General features: G+C 42.7%; 1 protein-coding gene across 3 annotated transcripts in view; it reads left to right on the top strand.

The window, feature by feature from the left end:
• The window catches only part of Taf3 (TATA-box binding protein associated factor 3), a 155,625-nt gene that overhangs the window by 92,759 nt on the left and 37,905 nt on the right, over positions 1–24,961 (top strand). For 2 of the 3 annotated variants that reach the window (XM_006984414.4, XM_076572817.1), the window contains one exon: positions 21,197–23,028. In XM_006984414.4, the coding sequence (XP_006984476.2) occupies positions 21,197–23,028 (1,832 nt within the window). Of the gene's footprint in view, positions 1–18,465; positions 18,591–21,196; positions 23,029–24,961 lie in introns of those variants that run through there. The other variant, XM_076572816.1, reaches the window with a different exon arrangement.

Genomic DNA, 24,961 nt, shown 5'->3' with positions numbered 1-24,961 from the left:
ACAGAGTCTCACTGGAACCTGGAACTTTCCTACTAGGCTAGCCTGGCTGACCAGGGAGATTAGGAACCTGTCTCTTCCACCCCAGAGCTGGGATTGAAAGTGCATGCCACCTCACCTGCATTTTTTTTTTTTTTTTTTTTCCCGAGACAGGGTTTCTCTGTGTAGCTTTGCGCCTTTCCTGGAGCTCACTTGGTAGCCCAGGCTGGCCTCGAACTCACAGAGATCCGCCTGGCTCTGCCTCCCGAGTGCTGGGATTAAAGACGTGCGCCAACAACGCCCGGCCTGGAAGTCATTTTTAAATAATTTTCTAGTCAGCAATACTATAGATGCAATTAATGCTAGCATCCATTTTTGCACCATTACACACAATTACCATCAGAAAATAGAATAATTTTTATTTTTATAGCATGTATATTAACATTTTTAGAGGGAAAAGTGTCTTTATAAGTCACACAACTTTTTCTTTCTAGAATTTATCTACCAAGTCTGAGGTGCATACAGTGACTGTACCAGGAAGAATTTGGTTTGCCTGTCTGGCCATTGATACCCATGAGAGAGTGTTGGAGGTTAGAGGGAAGCTGCCCAGTTGATGAGTTTGGGTTGCTTTTGCTTCATTTAGGTGTTATATGTGTGATTCCTTTACCTAATAACTCATGTAGTACCAATTAAGGTACCTATCTGTAAGTGCTCTTAACTTCTGAGTCATCTCTCCGGCCCCCACAAACCTATCTTTCTGAATCTTAGATTGTGATAACATTGTGTATTTTTCAATTTGATGATGTAAATTAATTTTAGGCAATCAGGCAATGAATAAAAATTGTGTGCTTGCTACAGTTGCTCCACAGGCATTTTAAGGGCAGTCGGTATGTATCTGGTACTGGATGTGCAGAAATGGTTGTACAGTCCCTCCCTTCTCAGAGTTTGATTGTATGGCCTTTGGCTTCCTGGAAAAGACAGAAGCATGAATGGGTTATTTATAGTACACTGTAGGTCTTTCAGCAGTGTGGACTGAGGTATGAATTGAGAACATATTTTCCATATACTTTATATATTCATTATTCAAGAAAATTATTTTACTCTATATGGGAATAGACAATCTATGGGTTTGTGTTGTGGCTAGTGTTTGGAAACCATGAGTATTAGAAGCTTACTTAGAAACACATTCATCATGAAGAATATAATTTATTTTTGAGGAAATAAAATGAAATAATATTAAATTATCTGCAGTATTTTCTTACTAATCTCATTTCTCTTCACTCTACCACTCTTAACATCTTCCCTTTCTCATAAAGTTTTTGCACTTTTGGAAAGTAGAAGTAGCTATGTTAGTCAGCATGGCCGTTAATCCTGTCTAAAGAGTGTACAGAATAGATCTGCTACTAAAATGGTAGCAGTTGTTACCTAGAATGGTAAATTCCTTTTCCATTTGGAAAACACACAAAGCTCTAAGTATGGGCAGACTGACCATGCTTGGATCCTCCCTGGTTGCTAGTCCATCAGAAGGCGTAAACCTGAAGTTCTGGCTAAATGTTTTCTGTAGCGTATATTTAAAAGTTAAGAGACAGAGTGAAGACGTGGGAAGGAGGAGGAGGACAATTGATTGATTACTCATCTGTGTTTATGTGTCTTAAATGTGCAAGCAGAATTACCAATGAAATAAAATTGTGTATTCTCTAGCTTAGTGTAATCGTGAATGTAAAGAGCAGTTTTGTTACTGATGTACTTTGCCCAAAATACAAATGTATAACTGGCATTGGCTTAGACTGCGCTTGCTATTGAAGGAGCAAGACTGGAAGAGATCCCAGTTCTGTTGAAATCCTTTGCATTTGAAACTTGCTTAAAACATGGGGTTGGGTGGTTTACAGAAAACCAGAATGACTGATACCTCGGAATAAGGGAGGTTGTAGTGTCTTCAGGACTGTCTTCTCCTCTTGGTAGTTCATGGTATTTACACACTGTTCCAGAGAGCATTCCAAGACATTTACTCTGGGGCTACAAACACCTCAGGTGTTTAACTTCATAGAATCCCAGAGGATACAAGTGACCGACCACATGGAAGAAATTCCAGACCACGGTGTGTGGTGGAAGAAGCTCCAGGGGCCAGGCATGCCTTATACATTTTCTCTACATAGTAGTGCCGTGGCGCCTGCTGCAGGGACTGAATGTCTGATGAGTAGGCACGTGTTGTTGCCAGCCCTACTGAAACCTCGCCTGGGACTGGCGAGCAGAACTGGCGTGACAGTAAAGTGTCCTTGGTGTTTACACACATACACACTCACATGTACATCAGTGCTACCTTTTCTAGGTCTCCAGGAATGACTCTGCTCTAATCCTCCAAGGGAGAGAAGAGATAATACATCGGAATGTCCAGCTCAAATTAAAATTGTGAACACCCAGCAAGCCTTTCCTTTGATTATTACACATTGGAAAGAAGCACTTTTTTCCTCTCAGTGTTTCTGAAATCCAGATGCTTCTCATAGTCACTGCCTGGCATCTCTCATAACATGGCTATCATCACCTGCACCATGGACTAGAGCTGCAGAATGTGCATCAGTGGTTTGCAGGAGAGTCCTAGAGATAGTCACTGAGCACAGAACACTGCCTTCTGACGCTCTTGCTGGTGTACAGATGGATACTGTGTGGGAAAGTGTAGACTCTGACACTCAGAACTGCAGAATAGCCCAGAAGAATTAGACTTGAAAGTTATAGGACTGTCCTATGCAGCTTATTCTAATAGGACTGTTCTATGCAGCTTATTTAGCTTTTGTGGTTTTGGGAGGGATACTTTGAGAACCTCTAAGTAAATCTGAAAACATTGTTAAGTAGTGTGCATGCCTTGTCTAGGGGCTTTTCTCTAATGGGATGTGAAATAAATGTGTCTTTTAAGAGATGGCACCTCAGGGTCAAGGAAGGTAGCTCAGTTGCCATAGTTGTCATTCCTTGGATATCTGTGATATTCTTGAGAAATAAATGTTGCTGCTAAGTGTCAAGTGTGTGTGTGGCAGTGTGCTGACTAGTCTCAAGTGTGTGTAGCAGTGTGCTGACTGGTCTCAAGTGTGTGTGGCAGTGTGCTGACTGGTCTCAAGTGCGTGTAGCAGTGTGCTGACTGGCCAGTGTTCTTGTTTCAGTCATTCACTTAGCGGCTACTGAGAGGCAGGCATATGTTGAGAGCTGGAAGTACTAAGAGGGCAAAGCCAGTCTTTTCTTTAACAAAGCTTGTGCTCTAGAGAAAATGCTAAACATTACTGGCAGGTGACATATATTGAAAAAATAACATCTGGCCAGGTGGTGGTGGTGCATGCTTTTAATCGCAGCACTTGGGAGCAGAGCCTGGCGGGTCTCTGTGAGTTTGAGGCCAGCTTGGTCTACAGAGCGAGATCCAGGACAGGCACCAAAACTACACAGAGAAACCCTGTCTCTAAAAACCAAAAAAAAAAAAAGAAAAAAGAAAAAGAAAAAAAAAAAGAAAAAGAAAAGAAAAAAATAACATCTGGAGGATAGTGTCAGAGGCCTGTAATCCTGCCATTTGGGAGATAGTCAGGACAGTCAGGAGTTCAAGGTTATCTTCTGCTGCATAACGAATTTGAGGGGTACCTTGGGTATGTGAGACCTAACTCAAAGAGGAAGTGGAAGGAAGTGAAGGAGAGAGAGAAAAGAGGAACAGGAAGGGGAAGGAGAAGAAGAGGGAGAAAGGGAGAAAAAAATTAAAGCAGAAGCTATATTAAAGTGCCAGTGACTGATGGGGCTACCGTGTTTGGCTGTTCAGGAAGGTCTCTGATAAAGGAGAATTACATAGGGCCTTGGAGGAAATAAGGGTGAGGTCTTAATGTGATCACAAGTCGATGTCAACCTGTAGCTGCGTAGACAGTCACACACAGTCTACGGCCTTGAGGCTGCCATGCAGCTCGTTGACTGGAAGCACAGGAGAAAGGTACGACTGGACTTGAACCAGTGAGACAGGGGAAACAACATAGGAAGGTGCTGCTGCCTGCTTGACATAGTGCTGTGAGTTGGAGCTGCAGGCAGCTGCACTTAGGGAAGGAATTGGATCTTGGAAGGCGCTCTGGATGCCACCTGCAAAGGCTCCCAGATGGAAGCCACAAGACCTGAGAGATGCTGGTATCTTAGGCTAGTGTGATAGTTAGTTGTACATCAAGGTGAGAATATGCCATGATCCTAACCATGGTGTTGAAATTTTAAGTAAATCCGAACAAAAGACAGCGAAGTATGATGTATTCTATCAATGGGATAGTTGGGTTCCCATCTCTTAGAAGACTTTGGGCATGCAACACTACAAAATAGCTTTTCCTGAAGGCAAACAAGCCTTGGTTATCTTCTACTACTAGGGAGGCTAAAGTGGAAGGAGCCTATGAGCCCAAGCTTCAAGATGAGCCCAAGTAACACAGTGAGACCCCAAGCCAAAGAAGACAATCAGTCCTCCCTCCCTCCCTCCTCCCTCCCTCCCTCCCTCCTCTTCCCTCCCTCCCTCCTCCCTCCCTTCCTTCTTCTCTACCTTCCCCTTTCCCTCTCTGTTCCTGGTTCCCTTTCTCTCTCCCCAACTTCCTCCTCCCCTCCACAATGTATCAGCATGTGGAACCTTTCAAAAGCTATGAAATATCATCTCTGGGACCTTCTAGTTGAAGAGGTAAGTCAGAATTGCTGTAACAGTTTTTAAGCATTATATGATTAAGGATCAAGTGTTAGTGAGTTAGAGTTGAGAAAAAGTAGAGATTTCAGTGGATTGGCATGTCACACATATACCTTCAGAGAGATAAGAGCAGAGATAGGAATTAGACAGAAAAGAGCAAGAAAAATGCTGGAGCTGAAAAATATTAATAAGCAAAAGAAAAAAGTTCTACAGAGGAGTTTGAAGATAGAGTGAAGGAAATCTGAGCACTTACATAAAGAGAAGCCACTAGGAGACACGGTATTAGAAAAGCACAGAACTAATTCATGTGACCCTATAACCAACTAGAAGGATGGACAGGACGAGAAAACAGTGAACCTAAGGACAGAAAATTGTGCAAGAAGTAATACAAGAAAATTCTCAGAATTGAAGGATACTGAAAGAGGCTTAAAGGTACCACAATTATAAAGACACCTTTATAATATAAATGCAGACTAAAGCGCATTGGTTATCATAATGTTCCATTAGAAATAAAAATTGGGGAGCTGCAAACGCATGGCACTTCCTAAAGAATCTGAAGCAATAGCGGTGCCCATGGCATGTAATGGCAGCGTGCCTTGTGAGGTGAAGGACAACACGCACCAGAGCTTGTGTCTCAGTTGCTGTTCTGCTGCTGTGACGGAACAGGTGACCAAGGCAAGGAGGAAGGATGTGTGTGGGCTTACAGTTCCAGAGGGGTGAGAGCCCACTGTGGACAGGCAGCAAAAACAGCTGATCCCTCACATCCTGAGCCTCAAGCAGAAAGAAGAGGGCCTGAACCAGCAGTGGCAAGAGTTTTTAAACACTCAAAGCCCACCTCCAGTGACGCACTTCCTCCAGCCAGGCCACACCTTCTAGCCTTTCCAACTAGGGAAGGAAGCACCTCCAACTAGGAACCAACATTTCAATACCTAAGACTGCAGGGACCTTTCTCAATGAGACCACCACAGCTGGCAATGGGATTCTTTGTGTGGGATTCATATACCAGTGGTAAGTGTGAAAACAAATTTAAGCACATTGCCTGCTACTCTTAGGTAGCATAAATGAGAAGCCGTGAGTAAGTGCCTAAAATCTCTACAAACACACATGCTTACAAAAACTAGCCTAAGAGGCTGGAGAGATGACTCAGCAGCTAAGAGCACTGGCTGCCCCCCCTAGGACTCAGGTTCAATTCCCAGCACCCACATGGTAGCTAACAGCTGTCTGTTACTACAGTTCCACAGGATCCAACACCCTCATGCAGACATGAATGCAGACAAAACACCAATGCACATAAAATAAAATTAAATAAATTTTAAAAATTAAACACAAAAACTAGTCTAAAACAAAGATTCTTAGGCAATGTTGAAGTTTGCTCTTGGAAGGAGATCCTTAATTTATGATGTTTGCACGCTCTCCTACTGGATGGTTTCTAGGACAGAAAGTTTTTTTCTTCAGTATTAGTTTCCTTCCATCTCAGTTTGTCAAACATCTCCACTTTCAAGAAATCTGGCTTATCATGTATCATGCCTGAAAAAAAGCTTCAGGGTGCATACAAGGCTGTCACTGAGCTGAGATTGCTTCTCACTCAAACTGAGATTCCTGGGGTACATTATTGTAAAATTAGAAGACATCCGAGAAGGAGTGCAGTTCATGTGATGTGGGATGGAGAGGACAGGGGACATGAGGAAGACAGTGGTACCACACCATCAGAATGTTGGGTGAAGTCATTTCAGCCTTAAATTCTGTATCGAACCAAACTCTCGGGTCATGAGGTAGGATATGAATATTTCAGACACACATTGTCTGAAAACATTCATTTTCCAAACATGTTGATCAGAAAACTATCAGATGGCATGTTCTAAATTCAGTTGGGTCTAGTGGGTATTTGAGCACCCACTATACACTTAACGTGACACCGTACATATAATACTGTCTTGTAAATATTTATAAATCTGAGCTGAAAGGATCAGAAAACAAAGATGAATCAAACACAGGCTCTGCCCTTGATAACTTTGCAGTTTATGAATCTGGGACAATGTGGATAAATAACTGTAAGCATGGGTGTTCTCAGAAAGTTAGAAGCTGCTGTGGGGATTTACATTGGTGACAGTTCAGATCTGACTGGAAGGGGGGCTTCATGAGGGAACTATTTGGGATATTTCTCATAAAACAATCAAGCTTTCATTCACAAGCAGATAAGGAAAGGAAAGCATTGTAGTCAATACAAAATGTAATTAGAATGAAATGGAAAGCTCAAGACATTAAGTAACTCAGGGAGTGAAGGGGAGCTGGGGAAGAAAAGAATGAAAGTCAAGTTTAGGCTCCAATATTGGGCTTTGTGAGGTTCCCCTTTGCTCCATAGGCAGGATAGGAGTTACTGGGAGACAACCAGGAGATGCTTCTTCTGGAGAAACTTACAGACTGGCTGTATTTTGCCTACTAGATGGATGGAATCATTGCTGGATTTAATGTGTTTTCTCTCTTTGGCACCTTCTGATTTCTTGGCATTGAATATGCATACAGTAAATATTTGTTGTGTTGAACTTCAGATAAACACACTATTAGAGAATTCAAGAAAAGAGGATGGGTAATCCAGTACTTGTTAGCTAGAAAACAAGCAGAATGTTGAGTTGCTATTAGAAATGAGAGCCAAAGGCAGTAACAGACACACATCTTTGTAATCCCAGCTCTTGGGAGGCTGAAGTGGGAGAGTCAAGAGTTCAAGGCCAGCCTGGGGTCTGGAGTACATGAAACGTAGAGGGGTAGGGGTACATGATGTGAACATGGAATCCTAGTACTCAAGGAATCTGAGACAAGATGATCAGAGTTTCTAAAAGGGCAAAGAAAAGAGGAAAAAGGGAGGGAGGAGATACATCACAGAAGACCATGGAAAAGCATTTCAGATGGAGACTGGGGTAGGACCAATAATCAAAAGTTTAAGAGTGGATGGGTGATGAAGTAACCAGGTCAGTGTGACCTTTGAACAGTGTGACCATAGCTAAAGTGTGTCTTCCCCTCTGATTGTCACACTGTATTCTGAGTGTCCAGGGTCTCCTTCCTGCTCATTGATGTTCAAGTGGCTCTGAATACCTTTCCTTATGGCTATGTTCATTGGGTCTGAAAAATAGCAAATTCTCCAGTAATCACTAGAAATGATTAGTGTGAGGAGGACTCACTGTGTATGTGAGCTAGACAGCAGTGTTGAAGGGAAGCAGAGGGTTGAATAAAGCAGCTGAGTTTTACAGCTATGGGCGCTAAAAGCATTGAGCATGTGTGTGTGCAGCAGAGGAGACAGACACTACTGTGTCAGGTCCAGCACTGTGCTCCTACTTTCTTAAATTGAGTAAAATACTACTCTGGAGCACTTGGGGGGGGCGTTAATTAGTTCATTTCATTTACTTCTTGTCATGTCCCCCCAAAGTGTTAATTTAATACAGCTTCAAGGAATGTTTGTTCTGAGGTTAATTTCTTGCTCCACAAGTAGGTGTCATGTGTTTCTACTTCATTGATATTTCAGGAGGTGACAGGTTGACATTTTCATTAAGTTCTATAATGTTCTATTAGTTATGTTCTTAAAACTCGTAATTCTGATTTGGAGAAATCTCTCCGAGGGTCCAGGGGGAAGAGTCAATCCAGCAGTCACCAGTGACAGTATATAAATTTCCTTGTGTAGCTTTCAGTGGGTTTCCTGTATAGAATGTGCAGATAAATACTGCGTACCTGAAAAGATACTCAAGGTAAATATTTATGAAATAAACTTTAACCCATGTGCCTTAATTAAATTTCACTGGCATACATATGTGTAGGAATTCTCTCATAGTTAATGGTTCTTTTTTTTTTTTAACATGAGAATTATATTTTTTAGCCAAAGTATTTCAAGTGTATTTCTGGGTCTATGTGACACTGCTGTGTAGTAATGATCCTGCTATCGGTCTCCCTGGTGACTGCAAATACAAAACAGGAATCTTTACTTTTCTCAAAGTCAGCTTGTTGTGGTTTCTCAGAGGAAGCCAACCTATCCCGGCTTCTTGTTGCCTGAGAGAACCCTGGGACAGGTCCATGTCAGGCTTAGGCTGCAAACCCAGATTCCCAGAAGAACTTGGGTGACTGTAGGGTATGTGCACCCCCTTGGGTAGGCCCCCATGTCCTGTTATGTTCATCATCATTTCATAGGAGGTACAGAATTCTAAACCCAGTGTTTTAGGAGGCAAGAAACCTGGGTGGGGTTTTTGTTTGTTTGTTTTTAGTTTTGTTTCTTTAATGTGTCTCTGTATTTGTAAATCTCAGCAGTCGTCCCTTCCTTTCTGGTGCTATAATAAAATAGCCTGGTAAAAGTCAACTTAGAAGGGAAAGGGTTTGTTTGTTTTATCTCACAGTTCCAGGTCATAGTCCATCATATGGGGAATTCAAGGCAGGAACTTAAAAAGACCTGCTAACATCACATCCATAGACAGAAGTTGAAAGAAATAAACACACACACATGCTTCTTGCTTGCTTGTGTTCAACTCGATTTCTCCATTCTTACATAGTTCAGGACTTCCTACCTGGGTAACATGCCACCCACAATGGGCTGTGTCTTCCCTAGTTAATGTCAATTCTTCCTTAGTTAGTATCAGGTAACTAAGACACTCCCCAATAGACATGCCCTGTACATATGGCTTTACATTTTACAGGCCCATCAGGAAGACAGTTCCGGTACCACACAAAGCAGTGTCATAACCCAGTGTCGATTATACCTCATTGATACTATCTATACAGATGACTCTAGGTTGTGTCAAGTTGACAGTTAAAGCTAACTATCACAACAGCTAATTCGAAATGTTTCAAAACGTTGCAGGCCAGGAAGCCTTGGCTCTCCAGTGCCTGTCTGGCCCACCAACCTTGGAGAAAGTTTGACATGTTCATAAATACAGGCCACTGTCATCACTCTCCTTTAGTGGTTGCACTTACCTCTCGGCTCCTCTTTCTTGTTCTCCAGAAGTCAAGTCTCAGCCAAGCAGCTATTGTGAGACCACTGTTCTAGGGGCTCTGAGTGCCTGGGTCCCTGAGCATAGTAGGAAGTCTTTTGAATGAGCTTATTCTTTTATACAATTGAGCCTGCTGTGTGTTGAGCCTCACTAATTTCTGAAATGCCTCCATGCCATCTTTCCTCTTGTCCCGTGCAAAAAAAGTTCCTGGCTTCTTCTTAATAGCACTAGTCTCTTCCTTAGCCCATTACCTTAGCCCAGGTTTTTCTGCATTGCTTTTTTGTTCCCAGTCCTTACTAGATGCCTGGCTAAAACAGCTGCAGTAGCTGTGCTGTACAGAGCAGATTAATGAGTACATCACTTTAAACTGAAAGTGTCAGGACACAGATAAACAGACAGATGTCTTGCCAAAATGTGAGGTGAATTCTAGTCCAGTTCCCAATAGAAAACTCACTCCCACCCGAAGCCTCATGATCAGTCTTTATTGCTCTCATCTTTGTTGGGATCCAGCTCTTCTGAGTTTATTGATCCAAACTCTTTCAAGTTTCCCCTCCAACCCACTTCCAATGGCTTAAGAACTTTGTGACTAAGTTTAGTTACAGCCACAATGAAACTTTTCTAGTACCACTTTTCAGTGTTAGTTGTATCCTTGCAGTGACAAAACCCCTGCCATAGACAATGTGAAAGGGCGGTGTTTCTGTTAGTTTGCAGTTTGAGGCCTAGTCCATCATGGGAGGACAGGTGTGAGGGTCCAGAGTAGTTCATGGGCTAGCAGGAACATGTGGCAGAGGCTGCTCACCTCGCAGCAGACAATAAACAGAGAGAGAGAGAGAGAGAGAGAGAGAGAGAGAGAGAGAGGCTTCAAAGGCACAACCCCTACACCACCTTACCACCTTCCCCAATACTGCCACCAGCTGAGGCCACACATTCAACACAAGGGCCTGAGGGGCCATTTCTTATTCAAACTATTACAATAGAGTTCTTTGTGCACTGAAGATGGGGTCCTTGTTCTGTCTGCAGTTGATATGTGTAATAGGAAGAACGGAAAGTTGCTAACCCAGTCATAAAATGCACCTTTACAATTTTCACTCGTGTCTTAAAATTGTGTGTGTGTGTGTGTGTGTGTGTGATTGCGGGCGTGTACACGTGCACATCTTGGAGGACTGTTAGAGAGAAAGAAACTAACTTGTTTAGGCACAATTGTCAATTTTATTTTCTACTTACTGCTTTGGATAAACATACTGGAATGCTGCCAAAATTTCAGGTGGCTGATTGCTAATTTTGTTGAAATTAGATGGAAGACCTATTCCTGCCAATTTTCTATTAAATTATGCAGAAATTTGACTTTGTAAGACATAAATCTAGTCAAAAATAGAGCCCTAATTTTCTAGTTAGTAATACCTTCAAAGGACTAATTATTCTCATTTTAGCTTTTGCTTTCTGTTTAAAAGAAAAAAATCAGAAAAGCAAGATGCAGTGAAAAATTAGTGCTCATTTTTCTCATGTAACCTGCATGCCAATTTGCAGTATTACAGGATATAGTGTTTATAACTTTTTCTTATGAAGTGGGGTGAGCCCTGGAAAACAATAAGTGTGTCTCTCAGATGTGCTGTAGTTACTGAATAATCACTCACGTAGTGGTCAGGGATGGAATTCAGAGGGTTATCTTTCAGCTAATCCTTGAGTGATGGAATTGGTATATCTCTGATTTTTCTCTTAGCCTTCTAGGGCTTAGAAGAATGAGACAAAAGTGATTATGGGAACTAGAGGGAGCCACTGGAGGCCACAGAGGAAAGGAGACCTTATCTTAAGCAATTAATCAAGAAACTCATATTGTGGGACAATTATTCAGAGTTAATTCTAAAATAGCTTTAAAGCCCCAGGTCTTGAGTTGTTTTTTTCTCCAAATTTTGTCAAGGTCGTTGAGACAGTGTTAGGTTCAGCTGTGGTAGCGACATCGCATCTGTGAATGAGTACATTGTGACGGTGTAGTGGCAGGCGGCATCGATGTAGGTATGGCTTTACTTTCATCCTGTGATAGCTGTTCAAAATCGGATGATGCTTAGTCCCTGAGATAGACAGCCTTTCACCAGGGGGATTCCCAAGTGCCCGGCCTCTGGCTTCTAGCTTAACAGGACTGTAGTCAAGTTCTTTAAGTTAGGTCCACTTGCCTCGCCTTGTGGTGGTTGCTGCTCCTCATGCTTGCTTAGTGAGTTTGTGTCGATGTCATGTCATCTAATAGTGTTCTTCCAGCTGCCTGTGGACGTTCAGTCTGACCGGTCATCTTGAGCTCACACTGCTGAGACTTGGACGCGAGTGGTATCTTATCTGATAGTTTCTCTTGTTCACTGAGAAGTGAGCACTTGAAGATCTGCTCTCGGCTTCCTCTGCCCTCCTCCCTGGCTTGTTTCCCTTCTTCCAGTCACACTGCACTGCTGACGCTGACCAGTGGCTGATGCTGACCAGTGGCTTTTTGGGGCCGGAGGCACTCTCTGGGTACCTTGGGTAGGCCTGCTTCTCTTCTGCATAGGCCCCAGCCAAAGCTGACACCACAGCGTGGCTTTTTCCCTCGCTTTCTTCCCTAGCATGTCTGTGCAAGCATCACCCAGGCTCACCATTCCCTGTCTGGTGACAGCTTTGGCATCGCTTCTTTGGTGATCCTCTCACCGGCCTGTCCCTCTTCACACGCTTTGCCCTATTTTATTGGCTTCCTTAATCACTGTGAGTTATCCTCGGTGTTTATTTGTTGCCTCTGCTCTCCAAGTAAATCTGTGAGAACAGAGCCCTGGCATTTGTGGACTTGTCCTCTAAATAGCAAGAGTCTCCTACCACAGATCAATCACTTGGGAAAGATCAAATCTCAAAACCCAAAGTGTGGCTTCTCCTGAACACTTATCAGTTGTGCGCCATTGTTAGGTGGAAAAATAAGTTTGACCAACATCACTTGGGACCATTTGTAGTAATTGTCCTGGTTAACATCTGAAAGTGAAGTCAGTCCCCGTCTCTGTGAGTCTTAGTTGGGGAAGGAGGCACGAATGGCATTAATGATCAGACATCAGACAGTTGTAATTGTTTCTCCAGCGTCTCAGAATGACTATAAAATACGCTGAAAAGGGGCTGGAGAGATGGCTCAGAGGTTAAGAGCACTGACTGTTCTTCCAGAGGTCCTGAGTTCAATTACCGGCAACCACATGGTGGCTCACAACCATCTGTAATAAGATCTGGCGCCCTCTTCTGGCCTGTAGACATACATTAAGGCAGAACATTGTATACATAATAAATCAATAAACAAACAAACAAATAAATCTTTAAAAAAATACGCTGAAAAGATCATGTTAAGCTTGAGCTTTGCAGAACAAGAGAGAGAAGCAGGCCCAACTGAAAGAAGAGTGGGCCTGTTTCAGGAGGATAACAATATGAAAGACCTCACCATGTTCTAGAAACTGCGGCATGGGGGGGGGGTTGTCATATGGTTTGAGCAGAGTGCTCTATGTGTAACTGTTCTGTGACTTAATCTAAAATGTATCCCAGTTTGAATTTGGAGAAACATCCAAGCCAGGTATGTCACCATTAAGTGTGTGATGGTTAGTTTTAATTTTGAACTAGGTAAAACCTACAGTCACCCTGGAGACAGGTTTCTAGACATGCCTGTAGGGGATTATCTTGATTGTGTTAGTTAAAATGGGAAAACCCACCCACTGTGGATGGTACCATCCCCAAACAGGGGATCCTGGCCTGGGGAAGAGTGGAAAAAGTGAACCGATGGCTAGCATGCCTGCATTCGTTACCATCATTCTCCTCTTCTGACTGTGTACATGTGACCAGCTGCTTCAAGCTCCAGATGCCTTGACTCCCCCCCCGTCATGATGACTGGAACTTGGAACTGCAAACCAAAATAAAGCCGTTCTCTTTTCAGTTGCTTTTGTTGGAGTTACTTTATCATAGCAACAGAAAAAGCATATCAAGCCTTTTTTTCTTTTTATAAAATACTTATGGGAAATGCAATTATTTTTGAGTAAGATGCCTTAGTTTAAATCAGTAGTCTATACAAGTGCTTGGTGATGATGAAGTCATATTCATACAACAAACAATTGATCTGTACTTACAAATTCTGTTTTCACAGATTTGCCTACTCACGATAGGCACTTTAACCCCAGAATACTCATGACATTCCCACTATAATTTGAGTACATGTGCAAGATGAGAAAAAAAAAATGACTTATGGGACTAAAGAGATGGCTCAGCAGCTAAGAACACTGGCTACTATTCTAGAGGACCCAGAATTGATACCCAGCACCTATCTGGATGCTCACAACCATCTGTAACTCCAGTTTTAAGGATCTGATGTCTTCTTCTGGCCTCTATGGGCACAAGGCACACACGTGGTGCACAGGCACACAGGCTACCAAAACACCCATACTCATAAAATGATAATTAATTTTAAAAATTGACTTACCTGTCACTCGGGTTCCTGGGCTGCTGTTGACCTTCCTTTCTCCTCTCACTGAACAAGTGCTCTTTTCATGTTCTGTGCTAAGTCCTGTGGCTCCTAACAGAGTTCTGCATGCTGCCTACTGTCCTTAAGCACAAAAGGCTGGGATGTGCCTTACAGAAACTATGTGTAGATAGAATAAGTTTCTGTGAAGCCACACTTACACAGTGTTAACAGGAGTTCAATGTTAGTCAAGAATATATATTAAATCGGGTGTTGTTAAACAGGAGCACATATAGCTGGGTGTGCTGAGGAAGGAGGATGGCATTAAGTTCTATCCATCAGGAAAGAGAGAAGAGGAAGAGGCAAAGAGAAGGGAAAGCAGGTACATAAGTCAAGAGTATACATTGATCATTTGATGAAAACATGACCAGAGATTCACAGGAACTGAATTTCGTACTTTCCCTAGGAACAGTATTTACAGCAGATTATAGAAGTAATGACAGCTGACTGTGCATGTACACGTGAATAGTTAGCGTGTTAGTAATGACAGCTGATTGTACATGTAAATGTGAATACATAGTTAAAATGTTGCTGAATTGAACCTGAAAATGTAGTGTATTAAAACAAAAACTCTATTGCTCACAATGTTGTAAGTTGACATTTAAGCTGGGTTGGCTCAACCGTGCGTTTCTGTTGGCCATGACTAGGCTAGCTCACATAGTTGTGGTCAGCTGGTCAGCTGGGGCCTCCTTTCCATGTCTGATGCTTTGGCTAGTTAGTGTTCTAGGCTCTGCTGTTCTCACCATCCTGCAGGCAGGCAAGAGGGTAGCTCCCGAGTGCGAGCTGTTGTTTTGTGTGTTATGCACTTTGTCTTGCTGTTACTCAAAAGCTACGTGGTGCTGCTTTCCCTGAACACTGCTTGTCAGAAAAGTAAGTACTTCAGAAGGATGAGGCAGCCACCCAACCAGTGATGGCTGGAGGCCCTGACTCATGTCTGTGTGATGGCACGGTGGTTATTCTTTCTCTGCTAGTTTGCTTTCTGATAGATAAACAGCTAGTTTGTCTTGTAGGCTGAGGAACAACTCTATCAATTCAGGGAAGAAGTGACTGCCATTGTTTGTCTTGGAAAACCTGTGTCCTATGGGCAGCCTTCCTGTGTGACAAATTTAAGAAAATTATGACAATGGTGAGTTGTGAGTGTGTGGTGCTTGATTATAGATTTCATTCACTGCAAGGGCTTACATTCTGGATATGGAATCTTAGTTGTAGCAAAATTTATTCTGAAAGACTTAAAGGAAGATGATTGAAATATTAGAGATACTGACATTGTCTGAAGAGATCTACTTATATTTATTTCTTGTAAAAAAAATCCACAATATTACCATAGCTGGACCTATTATGCTATTGTAATCCTAGTTGAACGGAGAAGGGTGATTAACGATAGCAATTTATTGTATCTGAGGAGGAAAGAAAATAGGAGATGTTGTCGTTATCATAAATCATATCATAAATAACCAAAAAGAAGCACTCGGAATGCTTGTGTGGTGTCAGCAGCCCGCCCTTTCAGGCCCGTTAGCCAGGATGTAGCCATAGAAACCCCAAAGTCATATTGTTATCTTGGTCTTGCTGCAGTTATGTGATACAACAGTATTAACATATAGATTAGGCCATTTATAATGCTAGGTGTCATTTCAGGTTGGCTTGCTTATACCGCATTTTAGTTTTTTATTGTGCAGAATGTTAGTGGAATGAGGCTTTTATACAGGTCAGTATGTGTAGGTATTTATAACACATCTTCACTACTGCTAATTTATTGTGTCATTGATTGGCTCTGCTCTAGGAATTGTCATTGCCTAATTGTCATATCTAGCACTTTTTTTAAGTAAGCAGGTTTAAAAAAAAAATACAAGCCCACTTATACATGTTGTGTTTTAAGGGTTCTGATTTTGGTTGTACACAGGACAGTTTAAAAATAGTGTATGCCATAGTATAGATGTAATTAAAATTTTTTAGTCTCAGACTAAAGGATAAAATGTTGAAATGGATTATGGTTGGTTTGACTGTCACTACACCTACTTTTTCCCCCCAGGTACCCACTGTCCATCTCCCTCTTACCATCCATCTGTCCAGGCCCCCTCCCTGCAGCAGCACCTCCCCTGAACCCAGCCTTCCTAGCAATACTCTGTGTTCAGACCCATCTAACCTCACCACTCCATCAGATGGTTCAGTTATGTGCCATCTTCTCAATCTTCTTACTCCCAAAAGTAGGCTCTCTTCTTTTGTTAGCTTCACTGTCGTGTGAGTATTTTGCAGCAATGTTTTAAAGATGCATCCTTTATCCAAAGACATAAAGAAGTGGCTAGAATTCTAAGTACCATTCTGGTGTTTCAGTGGCCTTATTCAGGATTGGGACTAGTTGTGTCCTGCCCTTGTACATGGCCAACTACATGTAGAGATGGCCTCAATAGTTGTTATAGTCAGCCTTTAGTAGGGGCTCAAATGGCCTTGCTTCTATTCTGCAGATGAGCAATAGTAGGTCTTGGGGAGATTAAATGGGTTATGCTGGGTTGAATTGTGACTCTGGGGAACCAAACAGCTGCAATTTCAGTGCAGTTCCATCTCTAGTCCACCCTTCCATCTCCACTCTTTCCTCTGTTCTCCATATGCCCCCTGTTCAGATCTCAGCTCTACTGCATCAACAGATGTCTACAAGGATACAGGTGGTTCTTAAGATCCCGAGACTGTGTCTTCCTCACATGACTTCGTGTCCCTAGAGTCAAACACAATGCTATCATTAGTACCACTTAGGTTAACATGCAGATAACTGAGTCATTGAGTCTCTTCCAGAAACTTAAGATAAATACATCTAAGAGCCAAACAAATGTGAAGGTATTTTTTTACTGGGGAAAAAAATGTAAATAATGCTGCTGATAATTCGTGAAACGTTCCATATTTAAAAAAAAAAAAAAAAGAAAGAAAAAGGGGGCGGGTGTTAGCATACACCTTAACCCCAGAACTTAGAAGACTGGGGCAGAAGATTGCCAATTTGAGGCCAGCCTAGGCAACTTAACAAGACCCAATCTAGAAATTAAAAAAGTTTCTACATAAGTAATGTAGCTTTAAATATATTTGATTTGGGGGAATATATGTGGGTAGCATTTTATTGTCCTTTTAGTTAAAGTTTAAAAATAGAAGTGTGTTTTCTGCCTGGTTTGAGAACACGCCACCAAAGTTAAAGTTGCATGCATCTGTGTAGTTAATGAGATAAAAAGCTTTCATGCCATGTGCAAACAATTTCCTCTTTTTCCTAATGTCTACTAGCTTTTTAGATTACAGTGTTTCTTTAAAGGCATTTACTGTTCTAGTTAAAACGATATTTTGTTCTAAGTCAATATTTATCATAGCTTAGAATTAACATCCCCAAATCCTTGTGGTGTGTTCGGACCTTATTGCCTTGTTTTGTTTTTGTTTGAGAAGTTTGCTAAGGAAGCATGTTTTTCTCATTATTCCTCAGAGAAATGTAGGGAGTGTGGATTATTTATTCTGTCAACGAAAGGAAATCACAGTGAAGTTTATACTGTCCTGCCCTCATCAACATTCGTCATTTTCAAAAGATAGACATTGCTGTTGATTGCATTTTATTTCCTTTGTCACTGCTTCTGCAAAGCATTCCAGATGTGTCAGTCGGCTTTCTGTCACTGTAACAAACACCAAGGTGATGGACATACGAAGGAAGACAGGCTTATTTTGGCTCCCGATTTTAGAGGTTTCTCTTGATTGGTTGACTCTGTTGCTGTCAGCGCCTGTGGCAGAGCAATACATCATGGTGGGAGCACACAGAAGAGCAAACCCGCTGACTTCATGACCCAGGAAACAAAAGCAGAAAATAAAAGAGACTGAATCCACATTCCTTTTAGAGGGTACCCTTCCATGATTTAAAGACCTCCCATGGGCCCCACTTCATGATGTTCCCTCCACCTCCCAATAACACAAAGTCGGCAACAGCCCCTGACACGAGGGTCTTCAGGAACACTTAAGACAACACACGGGAAAGTATTTGGCAGAACAAAAAGTTCCTTTGTGTCCTCAGTTAGGTCAGTGTTTTCTGTGGTGAAACTATATGAAATTCACATCTTAGTGAATCTCTATGAAAAATAAAGCCATCATTATGGGGCAAGGGAGAAACCTGGTGCCAGAGAAATTCCCAGGAATCCACAGGATGACCCCAGATTAGACTACTAGCAACAGTGGAGAGGGTGCCTGAACTGGCCTATCCTGGTAATCAGATTGGTGAATACCCTAACTGTCATCATAGAGCTTCCATCCAGTAACTGATGAAAGCAGATGCAGAGATCCACAGCCAAGCACCAGGAGAGAGAAGAGGGAATTATATGAGCAAGGGGGTGGGGGGTGGGGTCAAGATCATGATGGGGAAATCTACAGAGACAACTGAACCAAGCTAGTGGGAACTCACGAACTTTAGACCAACAGCTGCGGAACCTGCCTGGGACTGGACTATACCCTCTGCATACGGGAGACAGTTATGTAGCTGGGTCTATTTGAGGGGCACCTGGCAGTGGGATCAGGATCTATCCCTGGTGCCTTAGCTGGCTTTCTGGAGCCCATTACCTATGGTCGGACACCGTGCTCACTCTTGATACAGAGGGGAGGGGCTTGGACATGTCTCAACTGAACATACCAGGCTTTGCTGACTCCCCATGGGAGGCCTTATCCTTTTGGAGGAGGGAGTGTAGGGTGGGGGTGGGGGGCTGGGGGGGACCTAGAAGAGGGATGAGAGGGGAATCTGTGGTTGGTATGTAAAATGAATAAAAAAAAATTTTAATAAAAAAAAAGAAAAGAAAAAGAAAGTTGTTAGTAACCATGAACATTTACCAGAAAGTTAAATATTTTTGAGGCTTCCCACCCTGGCTTAATTAGAATTCTTAATATGTCTTCTTTGATGGGAGGGTAGATTAGTGTCTTCTTTAAAATCTTTTAGATGTATAGGGTTGTGACACATTTTGTGGTGTCCTGTGATAAATGGTCTGAAATGACTCCCATGTTTCTGCCATGGCTATTGGAGAGATGACAGTGGCATCATGAAATGATGGTAGCAATAATTATGTGAAAGTTACTTGTTCTTATAGTTTCTAGAGTACTTTCACTTTGTTACCTCACCCATTCATCCCTGAATACTTTTGTAGCCAGACTTCTGTTAGCCTTCATTCTCATTGACCTCTTGGTGAATAAATTGACTTTATTCACCAGGCTTCCTTTTGTTAAAACAAAAATCTCTAAATGTTTTTTCATTTGTTCATTTATGTGTGTGCACCACAATATGCATGTGGAGCTCAGAGGACAACCTGTGAAGGGAGTTCTCTCCTTCCACCATGTGGACCCCAAGACTCAAGCTCATATTATCAGGCTTGGTGGCAAGCACCTTTACCCACTGAGCTCGTTTCCTGCCCTAAACTTTCTTTTCAAAACTTCTTGATCCTTTGAACTCTTTGACATCTGATCCTCCATGTATTTCATTGCTCCTTTTGTCTTTATATATAGGTAGTCCTCTAAATTCTGATCAGCACTTTATAGTTCATCCCACTCATCATTGTTTTTTCAGTTATCAACAAAAGCCTCTCGCATCCAGGTCTGGTTTTTAGAACTTCAATATATTTTTAGTTGCTTGGTCAACATTGTTGGCTAAAGGTTCCTCAAGCCTGTGTCCAGGATAGAGCTAATAATCATCATTGCTCCTCATTCTTCTCTGTTAACACTCTCTGTTAATGATGACACTGATCATCCTGGGTCTTAAAGCCTTGGATCTGTGTTTGAATCCTTCATCTCATACCTGAGCATGCAGCAGTTTGTTCACAGTTTGAAGAGTGTCATTTATCTCTCCTACTTCCTATTTGCTTACTACTTTCTAGTCTAGTCTCTTCTATCTTGTCTACATCATGTTAGTCACACCTAATTTGTCCTCTTCTTTTAGAGTCTGTCACTCCCCTTCTATCCATCATGTGTACCTGTTGGGATAATCTTACACATACTCCAGTCTATACTAGCAGAAGTCTTCTTTTATTCCTCATTTTACTCCTCACCTTCCAGACTCATTAGTCTGTGGTTCTTACACACTTCCTGTATCTCAAGTCCCCCTCTTTGCCGACCAACTGTTCACTGAAGTCTTCCCCGTTGATAGCGAGTCACCCCCTTCTGCTTTGTCCTGTAGCACTTTGTGGTACTGATTACTTTCCTGTATGCTATACACATGTACTATTTTAGGCTGTGTACTGATCCTATAGTTCTTTCAGCCTTTATCACCATGTATTATATACTTAGTTAATATATGCAGAAAGACACCATCTGATCTTATAAGAAAGAACTCAGTCAAGTTGGCAGGGCAGGTGCAGGAAGATAGGCAGGGCAGCTCCTTTTGAAAGGCCAGGAAACAGGCTCAGTGAGGTTGAGATTACCTAAGGCCAGAACTCTAGCTAAAGCACAGTGGCAGATGTCTGAGCCAAATGGATTACATTGCACCATGCCACCCCTCCAAGGAGTGTACCTGTGATGAGCGTTGTGTACAAAGAACTAAAATTTGTTTTCAAAAGGCTGGGAAGATGTCTTAGTCAGTAAAAGGCTTGCCACAAAAGTATAAGGATCTGAATGCAGTCTACCATAACCCATGTCTCCCTGAATGGGTAAGATCCGGATTCAGTGAGAGACACTATCTCAGAAAGTAAGGTGGAAAGCAGCTGACTAAGACAGCCGCTGTCAGCTCTGGCTTCCACACACAAGTGTACACCTATATACACATATAAACATGTATACACACACACTTTTAGAAGTTTGTCTTTCTGTCATTTCAGAGATTGGCAGTCATGAATACTGACCTCTGTTTTTGAGGGGCCTGGGGGTGCTGGGGAAAGCATGAGAAGAGTGTAGAAATAGAAAGTCAGGATTCTCTCAGATTAGGAAATGAGTTTAGGAAGCTGGCCTTCCTGTTGCTACTTTTAAAAGAATGATGTCCCCAGGGTGGGAAGACCGGGAAGGACTCACTGTAGACTCCTTTTCCTCCTTCCAAGAGGTGCTGTTTGAAGCCTAGATTCCGTTACTCTGCACCATTCTAATAATGCCCTTTTCTTTTACCAGAAGAAGAAGAGGAGCAGGTGCCCACTGATGGGGGCACCTCAGCAGAAGCCATGCAAGTGCCCTTGGAAGAAGATGATGAAATGGAGGAGGAGGAAGTCATCAATGATGAGAATTTCCTGGGTAAGAGGCCACTGGACAGTCCTGAGGCAGAAGAAATACCCGCCATGAAGCGCCCACGACTCCTGAGCACTAAAGGAGATTCCCTGGATGTTGTCCTGTTAGAAGCACGAGAACCTCTCAGTTCAATAAATCCACAGAAGATCCCACCAATGCTTTCTCCTGTGCATGTCCAGGACAGTACGGATCTGGCCCCTCCATCACCAGAGCCCCCGATGCTGGCTCCATTTGCAAAATCACAGCTACCAACTGCAAAGCCATTAGAAACAAAGTCGTCGTTTACACCGAAAACAAAGACTAAAGCTAGCTCTCCAGGACAGAAGACTAAATCACCCAAAACTACCCTATCACCAGCAAGGCTTGGAAGTCCTATTAGGTCACCAAAAACTATCCCCAAAGAAAAGAAATCACCTGGACGATCTAAGAGTCCCAAGAGTCCCAAGAGCCCCAAAATCATAACTCATGCTCCCCAACCCCCTGCCAGACCTGAAACACCAAATAGGACGCCTTCAGCTATAGTAGTTGAAAAAACTGTTAAAGAAGTCATCCCCGTGAAGCCAACACAGACTCCCCCGGAAATCGGGAAACTGAACCTGGAAATGCAGCCGAGAAAGGCTTTGGTGACAGACAAAACCATCGATGATTCCATCGATGCTGTGATCGCACGCGCCTGTGCAGAGCGGGAGCCGGATCCTTTCGAGTTTTCTTCCGGATCAGAATCCGAAGTAGACACTTTTACAAGTCCTAAGAGGATTTCAGGTTCAGAGTGCACCACTCCAAAAGCTTCTACTTCCTCCAATAACTTCACCAAGTCCGGGTCTACTCCTCTGCCTCTTTCTGGCGGAACTTCAAGTTCCGATAACTCGTGGACAATGGATGCCTCGATTGATGAGGTGGTACGGAAGGCAAAGCTGGGAACCCCTTCTAACATGCCCCCCACCTTCCCGTATATCTCTTCTCCCTCCATTTCTCCTCCCACTCCCGAACCTCTGCATAAGGGCTATGAGGAGAAAGCCAAGCCGCCTTCATCAGTGGATGTAAAGAAGAAGTTGAAAAAGGAACTTAAGACGAAGTTGAAAAAGAAAGAAAAGCAGAGAGATAGGGAGAGGGAAAAGGAGAGAAACAAAGAGAGAAGCAGGGAGAAGGATAAAATGAGAGAACGGGAGAAGGAAAAGGAAGCTGCCAAAGAAATCAAGTACCCATGGAAGGAGTTTATGAAAGATGAAGATTCCGATCCCTACAAGTTCAAAATCAGAGAATTCGAAGACATTGATCCAAAAGTGCGGTTGAAAGATGGGATTGTGAGGAGGGAGAAAGAGAAGCATAAGGACAAGAAGAAAGATCGAGAACGAGGCAAGCGAGACAAAGATAAGAGAGAAAGGGAAAAGGTTAAAGAAAAAAGCAGAGAAGACAAGATGAAAGCCCCTCCAACGCAGCTGGTGTTGCCCCCGAAAGAAATGGCTCTCCCTTTGTTCAGCCCTTCCGCAGCAGTGAGGGTCCCGTCCATGCTGCCTGCCCTGTCACCGGTGCTCCCAGAGAAACTGTTTGAGGAAAAGGAGAAGCCCAAGGAGAAAGAAAGGAAAAGGGACAAAAAGGAGAAGAAGAAGAAGAAAGAGAAGGAGAAGGAAAAGGAGAAGAAAGAGAGGGAGAGGGAGAGAGAGAAAAGGGAGAGAGAGAAGAGAGAGAAAGAGAAGGAGAAACACAAGCATGAAAAAGTAAGCTGGGTATCATTTTCGGCACTGTCTGAACAAGGTCCTAGTGCAAAATGCAGGTAAACAAAGCCAGGAGTTACATCTGTGGTTTAGGTGTAAATCCAGGGGCAGTTAAGTGACATTTCATTTGTAATTCGGTTACAAAAATCATTTGTTCTGTAACTAAGCCCCACACACATTGGATGCTAAAGATGCATAGATTAGGAGGAATCTAATCACAAGCTGTAAACTCTGTTCACTAAACTGATTTCTATAGTTAAAACACACACACTAAAATAAATAATATTTGTGTTCAGTATCAAGTCTACTACATAATGTCTTGTACAGACTCTTGGGTACCCAAAAGCATCTATTTTCCTAAGACATGTAAATCCATGTTCCTTCTGTAAGAGGACAGGAAGGCCAACAGAGGGCTAATGGCCTTTGTCTCCTTTAGGAAGGAGAGCCACTCTGACATGACTTAAGGCTGAAGCTGCATGTAGGACTTGAGCAACTTCTCTTATTCCTACCATTTTCTGTGTTGAGATCGGAACTCCTCTACTGATCTGGTGGTCCAGCCTGTAGGTAGAAAGTAACTCCACATACAGAGATCTAGTCTGTCAGGTGAGGAAACCGGACTTGCTGAGTCCATGTAAACAACAGGGATGTTTTATAAGAGCCAGGAGCAGTGTCCTGTTGCCACAGGATATAGCCTCTGCTGGGACAGCTCTGCTCTTCCTCATGGTCTGAGATTGTTGCAAACAGTCACTCAGTGCTCAGGACCATCTGTAGAGCTTCAGAGACTCCTACCTACACATGATCTTGTCTATTTGCACTTGGCCACAAATAATGCCCAGTCACTTCTTTCCATATAATAAATACTATTCTACCTCCAACCAATGATGTTACAATGTCCTTAGCTTCAAACTTATCTCAAAGGCTAACTTGGCTAACAACAGCTACATTCCTGCTTAATTCTATTGCTTTGTTTAGACCCCCTTGGCTCTTCTGTGAAAAAAATGGAATGAAAATAATGTCAGTAACTGGACACCAGAAAGTTAATGAGACACAGGACACCAACTCCTCTCTTTTTACAATATTCATTTTATTTTTATTAATATGTGTCTGTCTGTCTGTCTGTCTGTCTGTCTGTCTGTGTTTGTGCACATGCTTACAGGTGTCCCTGGAGACCAGAAGAGGGTATTAGATTCCTTGGAGCTAGAGTTACAGATGGTTGTAAGCCAACATGGGTGCTGGTAACTTAATGTGGTGATTTATCGAGGCAACTCCACATAGTTAAAAAGGAGGTTTATTTTCAGGTCACTTACAGCCAGTAAAGGGGTTGGTTATAGGATCTGGGAGAGGTAAGGTGCAGTCCAGCAGGGTTCTCTGGAGAACTCTGACTTGGTCTGCCATCCATCATCCAGGATCACCAGGAACCAAGAGTCCTAGTACATCCGGACCTCAGGTCTTAAGGGCTCCGTCCCGGCCCCACCACAGGGGCAGGTCAGAGGTAGGCGTGGCAGTTACCAAAAGCCTCACTAGGGGTAGTACTTCCAGGTCAAAGATGGAGCAGCTACCCACTACAGGAAGTGAACTTGGGCCCTCTGAAAGAGCAGTATGAGTGTTCTTGTCTCTCCAGCATGTCTTATTTTCTGTCTTTACAGTCATGTTATCCTTTTATTATGTTATTGTCTTAATATGGTACTTGTCAGGTCTTAAAACACTTCCACACATTTCCCTCCTCCTGGCACACCTATGACACTGATCCAGTAGGTATTATCAACATTTGTGAACAAGAGGCAGCCTAGGAGAGGGGCCATCCCAGGTGAGGATCACATAGCCACAGGAGCCAAGTCCCTCTTTGCACAGATAGTCGTCACTTTTGAAGTGTTTTATTAGAGATAGTCGTCTGACAGTAACTAGTTCTTATTCTATCATGCACCTAGAGTAAGAG

Source organism: Peromyscus maniculatus, chromosome 5 (genome assembly GCF_049852395.1).
Source record: "Peromyscus maniculatus bairdii isolate BWxNUB_F1_BW_parent chromosome 5, HU_Pman_BW_mat_3.1, whole genome shotgun sequence".
Classification (NCBI taxonomy): Eukaryota; Metazoa; Chordata; class Mammalia; order Rodentia; family Cricetidae; genus Peromyscus; species Peromyscus maniculatus.
Note: the sequence above shows the minus strand (reverse complement) of the source record. Positions and strands in the feature narration are given on the sequence as shown.